We start from the raw sequence: 10,659 nt of genomic DNA, 5'->3' as shown, positions 1-10,659 counted from the left end.
TCGCTAGTGGTTTCCTCTGGGGACTCTGATCCAGATGGTCTGTTTATTAGCCTGCCTTTAGGCTCACTCCCCTCTTCTGATGCTTCTATTGCCCTGTCAGTGGTCCCACATTCTTCCTGCCTTAGCAAGGAAGATTTTGCAGTCTCTACCTCCATTTATGGGACAGGTTTCTGCCATGATTAAGGCGACCTTCTGTAGAGGACATAAGCACAGTTCCCCTTTTCCTTTTGACAATCTGTTGGACACGGCCATGGATACCACCGCTTGCCTCATGAGGAGGAGAAAGACGTGGAAGTGGTGGTTTATACCTCACAGGTGGAACCGCCTTTGCTTATTTTGTCATCAAAAATGCGTGAAAACATTTTATTGCTCATTGATGAGGTAGAAGAGCGTCAAGCCATGGACCCACTTGTACAGGCTCAGCGCTAAAGTCACCATTATAGGTTCCCTTAAGGAAAGAAGCCCACTAAGACCTTTCAAACAAATTCCCTGGTAGAGGAATTGCTTTTTTTTGTGGATTGGCAGCATACTGAGAACTTATTAATTCCTCTGAAGTGATTCACACAACAGTGTCCCCCAAAGGAAGCCTGTATAAGTGGAGGCAGAGGCAATGCTGCTATCTTGTGTCTTAACCAGTCCCTGACCATGCCTTTAGGGGATGTTCCAGCTTTTAAAGACACGGTGGATAAGCACCTTGAGGGTCTGTTCAAAGCTCCCTTTGCTGTTATTGGTCCTACTCTGCAGCTGGCAGCAGCATCTATGGAAATTTGTCAGATTTTGGGAATCTGGGCCAAGAGTATGGCTCATGATATTGGTTTCATTGCTCCTCTGACCTAAGGCGTTTGAACCTGTTGCCAGTGGCTGTCCGGTACTGTGCGGGAGGCTTGGCTAACACCCAGTGTCAGCTTTCTGGACAAGGTCTCCTTTCAGCCCAGTTGTGCAGGCTGTTATGACCCAAATACTGGTTGGTAGAACAAGCATGTACGAAGCACCTTGAGAAGATCCCCTTCATGGGAGAATGTTTCTTCAGAGAGGATGTGGATGCCTACATCAAAAGGTTGCAGATGATAGGAGAACTTTCTTTCCCAGCAAGTGGAAACCTAAAGTTTCTCCCGGTAAGCCTTCTTCAGCCTCATCCAGGAAAAGTGTTTTTCATCCCTCCCAGCTGTCTTTTTCCAAAGCAATACATGTCCCCATTTCAGGTGCTGTTTGGACCCCCTAAGTCACTTAAGCCTTGATCCAAGCCCTCCCCACAATGGCAGGGCACCCCACTTCCACAAGTGGGAGGATGTCTGTTGGCCTTTGCAGCTGTTTGGGTTTGAGATGTGCAGAATCTGTGGTTCCACACTCCAATTTACCAGGTTTCCAAGCTGGAATTTCTTTACTATCCCCCTCCTCATCTCACATCTTTACAGTGTGATGCATTAAAACATGCTTCCAGAGATTGCCCTGTGCCATTACCATGCTTCCAGAGATTGCCCTATGCGACTATTGTGCTTCCAGAGATTGCCCTGTGCCACTACCATGCTTCAAGAGATTGCCCTTTGCTACTACTATGCTTTCAGAGATTGGCCTGTGCAACTACTATGCGCACAGAGATTGCTCCGTGTGACTAGCTTGCTTCCAGAGATTGCCTTGTGCTACTACCATGAATCCAGAGATTGCCATGTGTGACTACCATGCTTCTAGAGATTGCTTTGTATGACTACCATGCTTCCAGAGATTGCCCTGTGCGAATACCATGCTTCCAGAGATTGCCCTGCGGGACCTCTGTGCTTCCAGTTATTATCCTGTGATTTATTATCCTGTGATTAACATGCTTCCAGAGATTGCCCTGTGACTACCATGCTTCCAGAGATTGCCCTGTGGGACCTCTGTGCTACCAGTGATCACCCTGTGACTACCATGCTTCCAAAAATTGCCTGTGCAAATACCATGCTTCCAGAGATTTCCCTGTGGGACCTCCGTGCTTCCAGTGATTACCCTGTAACTACCATTCTTCCAGAGATTGCATTGTGAGATTAGATTGTTGTACAGTAGTTATTACCTTGCTGTAAAACGTAATCTTTCGGTTTATTTTTAGCACCTATATTTTTAATTAGTCCATCTGTAGTTTTACAGTAGCATTCAGTCTATATATAGATTCATAAAAACTCCTCGCTACCAAGGCTTGATCTTGCATAGCTTTAGTTTCTTGTGCTGTTATGTATTGACATAAATTTGTTATATTAATTTTTTGGTGAATACACCTGCTGGGACTTTATGCTGCGTTCCTTGTAAGTTTCCCTAGTTAGCAAGATATGAGCACATGTCAGGTGTAATGAATTTGAGTGAATCCTTCATTCCTCCTGATTTTACTGTCCCTTTGACAACAATACCCAGAAGTTACAATTTCTATTTGCAGTTACTTTATACTTTACAGCTATATATACAGCTTGACAGGTTTTGTGCTAGAATAAAAAACAAGGTAATTGAAAAGAATGTAACTTCCTGGTAAGCAAACATAATAAAACAGCTAAAATGAGTATTAACCAAATAATTGAAAGTAAGAGGTGAATTGCCACAAATATCAACTTTTGTGTACCGCGCAGTATTTTCCCCAGGTTTATGAAGTGTATCTAACAGATACTTTGGGAGTCAGTGCTGGCTTGTAATGGGATCAGTTGCAGACACTTAAACACTAGGTGGCACTGCTGACCCATGCAGCTATTATATTTAATGCACGTTAAGATTTAGCTGAAGTGACTCGTTTTAACTTGCTTTTAACATTGAATATAGTTAAATTATGGTATCATTAAATCTGACCCTTTTCTCGCATGCAGCATATCTATTCATTCGTTAGAGTACACTGTATATTTAAGGCCCCAAAATGTTAAGGACGAAAAAAAATCAGGTTTTTAGAAAATGACAATTTACCTTAATGGCACTCGTGGGCTGGTTCCAAGGATAGCAGGGTTAGGAGGGAGGTAGGCCCAGTTTAAAAACGTACAAATTGCTGTGTTAATTTTCACTCTATTATTCTGAATATAACTAACTTTAATACTCCGCAGCTGCTAAATTAATTTTTCAAGTATAACCTGATTTACAACTAACAGGGTTATTCACAAAAGGGTGAAGAGTTCGGAGAAGGCAGGAGAAGTGAACAATCTAGGACAACATAGCTGAACTGGAAAAACTCTCCAATTCAGCTCACTTTCTGGTTTGGATATTTTGGCCTAGATTGTTCCCTTCTCCTGCCTTCTCCAAAGTCTTCACCCTTTTGTGAATAACCCTGTTAATGTCTTGCCAGTTAAGCAATAGAGAGACTGAAGGAGGCACCATTATACAGGGAGAAGGCAGGATAAGTGATCAAACTAGGACAACATAGCTGAACTGCAAAGTGAATAGCTGAATTGGAGAATGTTTCCAAATCAGTTATTTCGGCCTAGATTGTTCACTTCTCCTGCCTTCTCCAAACTCTTCACACTTTTGTGAATAACCCTGTAAATAAATAAACACCATGAAGCTATCATGGTTCTAAATCAACAGCCTCCCACATGTGAAATGATACAGACCTAATATAGTGTTTTACTTGTTAAACAACAAGTCCAACATCAACACACAGTTTTTAAAGTAGAAGAAAAGCCGAAACTATAAACCAAAGAAGAACTAAACAATGGTACAAAAAAAATCAGATATCCCTTATAGTGGAACCACACATGACTTTTTGCAATAATCTCTTTTAATCTTGTCAATGCAACCTTTTAAATTTATATCCATGCACGTTATTTAATTTAGCTCTGCTATTGTGCACCCGTGCTGCAGCTATGGGAGCATGTTCAAAATTACACACATGACATAGAAGAAACTACATTTCCCAGTGATCTCAATGCCTTTTCACTACTACTAGTTGTGGGATGGGGCTGTCCATAAACAAAAGCGGGGTATGCAAATGAGAGTTTCCGTTGTTTAGTTGTGTGCCTCCACGCTGAGTTGTGGTTTATAGCGGAGATGAGCACCTCCAGGAGACAACCATGCTGCTGTAAAAGGGCTGGTGTCACCCAGGAAAAGGAAGCAGAAATTGGCCATTTTGTTTATATTACATAACAAGATAGCATTGACAGTGAGGGCACAGACACACAGGAAGGACAGCAAGGTAGGCAACACTTAGGATTTAAAAATATTCTATAGCTACATTCTAAATGTTGCCTCCCCATTGCATGCCTACATTTTCTAATAAATTGCAAATACCTATGAGGTCACGTGACTACAACATCCAGCTCTTACTCTTATCTGTGCGACAGGTAGTAAATTCTCTCCCTCACCGACAACATCTAGAGCTATTGACGCCGGCGAGTGACTTCACTGCCTTATGTGATTTAGCCCTGTTCTTGGCCCTCCATATTTGCAGCGATGAGCTGGATGTTTGTGGTGTGTTTAGCAAAAGTGTAGTGAAGTGAAGTGTAGAAAAAGTAGGCATAGTTTTTGGTCTAATATGGATGTGGTTGTTCTGATCTGGGTTAGGTTTAGACCTAAAGTTAGAAAGGCATTGATCGGATCACTTGGCTTATGCAATGTTAGGACTGAACTACAGCAGGTGGTGCACAGCAGGCATGATGAGGCATTCCCTACTCCTGAGCTATACTTCACAGAATGGAGGTAATGCCCCCATCACAACTTCTGCCACAAATTGGGTCAGGAGGAAGGGCTGGCAGTCAGAGTTTTAAGCAGGCTTGGGCGCACTTAGGTGTACGGAGATTGCACCAAGCCCAGCCTCATCTACAAGTCCCAAAGAAGCCAGCATGCAAACTTGATCCAATTGTTTAACTTTTATTGCACCATGTGAGATAAAAAGGATATTGATGCTAGGCACATTTCAGCAATTCCTGGCCTTCGTCTTTAGCCAGAGAACAAGATAAAGATTAAGATCAGAATTAGCCAAAGCTAAAGACTAAGGTCAGGATTAGCTACAGACTAATGCAGGATTAATCAAAGCTAAAGACTAAGGTCAGTGTTGGCCAAAGCTAAAGACTAAGGCCAGGATTAGCCAAAGCTAAAGACTTAGGTCAGTGGTAGCCAAAGCTTTACACTATGGCCATGACTGGCTGGTCCTTTTCATTGCTGCAGTGCAAGTTTAAGTTTGAATCAAGTTTGGATGCTGTCTTTAGGCTTTAGACCTAAAGTTGTCCTAATTTAAAATTTTGTTATAAAGAATGCATGTTATCATAAAGGAATACATTACACAATAGCAGTCTGTTTCATATAAATATTATCCCTAGATTGATCTTTGAGCTGTATGGATCCTTTGCCAGTGGCCTGCTAGAATCTAAAGGGGCTGAGATTTTTTTTCTTTTACAGGGACTCTTATCAAATTGATTAATAATAGAAATAGCTAATAGTGAAATTGATCATATATTGTGAGTTGGTGAATGAATGGTGCCTACACATTTTAATTTATGTACCGTAGAAGGGGGCTTATTTTAAATTCTACTTCTAGGGAGAGCTGACCTTTAAAAACCATATTATTTCCAGGTATAGCTAAAAACTAAGCTTTACTAAGCTTTTCCTGCTACCTAGTTGATTGCTAGAAGGCTTAATAAATGCCTCTTGTAGTTCTGGAGAAAACTCAAATAAGCAGAGCTCTTTCATATAGTGTTTCTGTATAACCTTGAACACTGAGGTTCAGCTAAATCCCAGCTATGTCAAGTTTCTTATTGTTTTTAAGTCTCCTTCCAATTATTTCAGTTCCACTGTAATAACAGTATCCATCCTGGTACATACAGTTCACATGCTTCTTTGTAGAAGGCACAAAAACAATATAATCGACCATAAAATCCATAGGGCGACATGTATCAGACAAGAAATGGGAGATTTATAAATGGAAACTGACCATTCTTAAAGGCCTAGTTCAGCAAACTTCCTAACAGCCTCCTGAAAGCCTTTAAAACTGAACTCCGGGAACAAACACTTATATTGAAATATCTTCCTCAATAGCCACAAAGGACATAAATACAATATGTATGCGCAAATGTCTTTGTAAACAATGTTACTACCTTGTTAAAGTAGCAGTGACATTATCAGTGTGCTGTACATAGTCTGTGCAGAGAGCAGAGCTGTGAGAGGAACCCAGCAATTCCACAACCACCCAGGGAAGCTCCTGCAGCAAGGTAAAGTTTCACCCTGAATTACTGCACAGATCTGGAAGAAATATACAAACCAAGCCAAGGTTCAAGTAAGAATACACATGCCTTAAGTATTTGGACAATATTTGCTTATCCCGGAGTTCAGCTTTAAAACACCTTTGAGATCTAGTCTGGAAGTATTGATCACTGGTTTTAATATGTCCTGTATCTTTAAACAAGCTGTTGACAGTCTTTTGGCAAGGGTTGGTGTGTAGGGTGGTGGGGGTACACTTTAAAAATTGACTCCCATTTGCAAACCTCAGTGTGAAAATCCAGCTCCATAGAAGTAGAGGACAGAAAGACAGCATGAGTAAGTATCTGAACTCTGGGCAAATAGCTAAATACCCACAAATATCCCTGAAAGTGCTGGTTACCTGTGCTGTCCACATCAAGAAATGCCATGCAGCATAACACTAGAGCACATGTAGACAGGAAGTACATGCTAAAAAGCTGTGGGAGATCAGCAGTGCTGATATGCTACAAAGGATAAAAAGGGGGAAGACAGTATTGTACAGTATTTAACAAATGGGAGTTTATGGTACACAGTGCTTTAGCAAATTAAATATCACTAAGTTAGGTGGACTATTTAAAGCAGAACTCCAGATTTACCTGTTTCTGTCCCATCTTCCTATATGTATGATGCTCAGATGCTCAGCACAAGACCCACTGGCTGTTGTAGACATACCCCCTGGCTACAGAGGGTGTCAGTCACTGCTGCTGTGTCCTATGTGGTGCACACAACATCCATAGAGCCAGTTTAATTTGGAGGAAAAAGTGTTAGCTGCACAGTACATCTCTTTTCTGTGCACTCTGAATCCTGGGACTTCCTTTGCAGCAGTTGTTAAGTTGCTCTGAGTAGTGTCTATGCAGTGTGACCTGGACTGCACACAAGGGTAACCACATTTTGTTTCTGGATAAGGGCTATCTGTTATCTACCCCTTCTCTCTTTAAACACTGAAGTGCCACACTCCAGAGGCCCTCTGCAGCTGACAGTGTATGTTGTTGTGTTGCTCTGTATGTCTTAATGCAATGTTGTTTCTCAGTAAGTACAACTGACTTTCTGTGCTTCTTCTTATTTTACTCTGTGATAATATTTGCTGTAGTAGCCATTTCTACATGAGCAGTTAGGAGTATGGAGAGGGATCCCAGACTGGCGTCTTATGCTGTGCAGTGTGATCTGGACTACAAACAGATGTAACACATGGAATCTAGTGTTCGGTACTGATAAAATTCAGGCCCTGCTGTGTGTATTAGCTTTGATAGGCAGGATGTAAGCAATATGTCAGTCCCTGCTGCAGTGGACATTACTGCAATGCGTGCTTGCTCCACGCCACTCTTCCCAGCAGTCGGTGCACATAAGGATGAAAACAAAATTGCTGCATAATGTAGTTCTGCTTTACGTTGTCCTAGTTAATTGGTTCCTGAGCCTCAACAACCTCAAAAATTGGGGGGTTCTGACTCCACTGGCTGCATACAGGACAATGACTTGCCAAGTTGGATTCAGCATGGCAGCCAGGGAGATAGCGTTTTCAAAAGGGACATCATCACTTGCATTGCACATGTTTCCATTTAATCATCTCTGATAATAGATTGAACTTTCTTATTCTTTCACACTACATTGATTTTGTAACCCACCAAATAATGTGCAAAACAAGCATTACATTGTGTTATTTGAGACAGTATAACCATACAGGTTATGAGAAGGGACTGAAGGACTCAGAAAGCCCTTCAACCAAATCAGGGCATATCACAGTAATTCCTTCTTAGAACAGAATGTATTCACATGTCTCATTCCATTACATATCCCAAAATTAAGATTATTTTGTGTTTTAGGAAAATGGGCTGAGCCATGCAATCATTGCTTTACGCTCATTTGGAAAGATGAACATCCAGAACCGCTGGTGCATAGGACAAATAGATCATAATATTATAAAGCCATTTATTCCAAACTGTATACAGCTGTTTCAGGCTTTTTGGCCATCATCAGTGCGATGTATAGAAACCATGGCTTCTATGGAGTAGGGCTTGGGACCCAATGAGACCATAAAGGAGGAGACAGTATAATCCTACAAGTTTGGTGAAAAGGGATTTAATTTGCTGCAGTTTCTCTTTGTGTTTGTAACTTATATTTCAGCTTAATGAATGTATTAAGATATGATGTAATAATTGAGCAGTTTGACCTAACACAAAAAAATTCTAATGACTTTTGATAACTGTTGTTTGTTCACTAACATTACAATATTTAGCTGCCAAATGTTTTTTGTGTGTAACAATGCAAGATTACCAGCTGCTAAAACATTTATATTTTAGAATGTATTGAAGTTAAACAAGAAGAATATGAAGACTAAATTAAGTTTCTGACTTTAATTCTTTGCTTTTGTTTCTTATTTTGCACAGGTCTGCAATCAATGCCCTTAGACCCGGAGGAACGCTAGTGTATTCTACATGCACTCTCTCCAAAGCAGAAAACAGTGATGTCATTTCTAATATATTGAACTTTTGCAGTGATGTTACCCCTCTGGACCTGAGTCACATGGCCAATGCATTATCCCACGAATTCCGGTTTGCTGAACAGGTCCCCCATGGACTTCTAGTTCTTCCAGATAAAGGGAAATCCTGGGGACCCATGTTTGTATCTAAATTAATAAAAAAATAGTTGTAGCCATAGTTTATGCGTTCTGTTACATACTCCTATACTATTCCTCTAAAGCTGGTTTGCATCTTGTTTGGATGATTGGTTGATATACTTTTACAGAGGCCTCAGATGACCAATTAGTATAGAATTTGGGAGCCGTTTATTCCAATCTAAGAAGCAACAGCTAGTGTTTATAGTTTCCCAAGAAAGGGGCAAGTGCCCTGTATTGGAGCTTCTCTAAATTGATAACATTACTGACACGTTTTCCTAAAAATAATTCTCATTACACAGGTTGCAGATGTTAAAGGACAGCCATTAAAACTATAGTTTATTGTAAGTTAGATACATACACAACATTATTATTTTTATTATTATTCAGGATTTATATAGCGCCAACAGTTTGCGCAGCGCTTTACAATATAAGGAAGACATGACAATTAAAATACAATTCAAGACAAGATGATAAGTAGGGCCCTGCCCGTGAGGGCTTACAATCTAAAGGATCAATCAAAATAAAGCAGAACCCCAGGCAAACAGCTAAATACACAGATCAAACACATACTGTATATGGGATCTGTTTTACCTGCCAAAGGATTTGGATATCTGTCCATCCAGTTCTGAGATCTACACAGATCTTTCACACAGCATAAGGTTTTCCTGGTAGAGCAGAAGACCTCACATTTTCTCTACTGCAGTTAGGGAATATTTACAGGTCTTGTCCCTCTCCCGTTCTGTGACTGGACAGTAAAAGAGAAGTATGAGCAGTGCTGTACAAGTAATGACTAATAAGTCAAATTCAGGTACTTACACTGCTTGCATTTAAAAAAATACATTTAATAATGTGTTAATAGAGAGCTGCATTGAATTGTGTCTTTTATATCTGGTTGGAGTTCAGTTTTAAAGCCTATCTGCAGGGAATAAGTTCCCTTGCAGTGGGGCTACCCCCACATTGCAGGAGTTAGATGCTTGTTTAGGTTTACAGTACTGGGCAAAGCAGTTTTACTACCCCACTCTCCTTGTTTGCCTTGTGCTCCAGCTTGTGGACTGTTCCTCACGTATAATGCAAGTCAGTAGGCCCTACCTTGTACTTGCTGGGGCTATGGGCCTCTGACCGGCAGAGCGTAGGGGGGAATATGCTGCCGATGCCAGTCTTGTAGCCTGGAAGGAGCCTGTGGGAGCAGGAATCACGTAAGTAAAAGTCCTTTTTCCAGGTAACCTAGAAATAAACAAGCATTTAACTCTTGCAGTACGAGGGCATGTTCATTTTTTTCTGATTCCCCTAAATCTGTTCACAAATCACAATTTCCTGGATTTTTTTAAATTCTTTTTTTTCTTCTTTAATTCACCTGAATATTTTCGTGCCGACATCTCTGACCTTCAAGGAATCACACAACTTAGAAATTCAGGCAAGAGTGTGATTCTCCACAGATTGGACAAATGTGTATGAATACATTTTGGAAAGTGATACAAAAATTGGTTTGTGAATCAATTTGGTAGTCACACTCGGATATATCAAACAACCCATACACAATCTAGAAAAGGTTTTTCTTAGATGAAACAAGAAGTTACAAAGGGACCATATTTTTTTTAGGTAACTTGGTACTTTAAATGTACTGACCTGGATTATTTAATGAAAAAAGTTTGAGCGTTCAATACTACTTTAAACTGATATGAAAAGAAATCTGCAATTGGCCATCGACAAAACCCCAAAGCACGTTGATGCAAGCCATTATGCTGTACTTATGTGTAGAGCAAGTGCCAATTTGGCAACTGGGAACAAGGCTATACCTAGAATCTTTTGCTCTGCCCTTACTTGCACCTGTGCCTCAGCTGAGCTACAATCAGTTTAACATGAAAGTATCA

At 40.6% G+C, this 10,659-nt stretch overlaps 1 protein-coding gene across 1 annotated transcript in view; it reads left to right on the top strand.

Annotated features, from left to right (window-relative positions):
• The window catches only part of NSUN3 (NOP2/Sun RNA methyltransferase family member 3), a 22,939-nt gene extending 14,102 nt beyond the window's left edge, over nt 1–8,837 (top strand). Inside the window, exon 5 of the mRNA XM_018568883.1 lies at nt 8,559–8,837. Within this exon, the coding sequence (XP_018424385.1) occupies nt 8,559–8,817 (259 nt within the window). The 3' untranslated portion in view covers nt 8,818–8,837. The remainder of the gene's footprint in view (nt 1–8,558) is intronic.
• Nucleotides 8,838–10,659: the final 1,822 nt, after the last annotated feature.

This window comes from Nanorana parkeri, unplaced genomic scaffold, assembly GCF_000935625.1.
Source record: "Nanorana parkeri isolate BGI_ZX_2015 unplaced genomic scaffold, ASM93562v1 scaffold1258, whole genome shotgun sequence".
Classification (NCBI taxonomy): domain Eukaryota; kingdom Metazoa; phylum Chordata; class Amphibia; order Anura; family Dicroglossidae; genus Nanorana; species Nanorana parkeri.
Note: the sequence above shows the minus strand (reverse complement) of the source record. Positions and strands in the feature narration are given on the sequence as shown.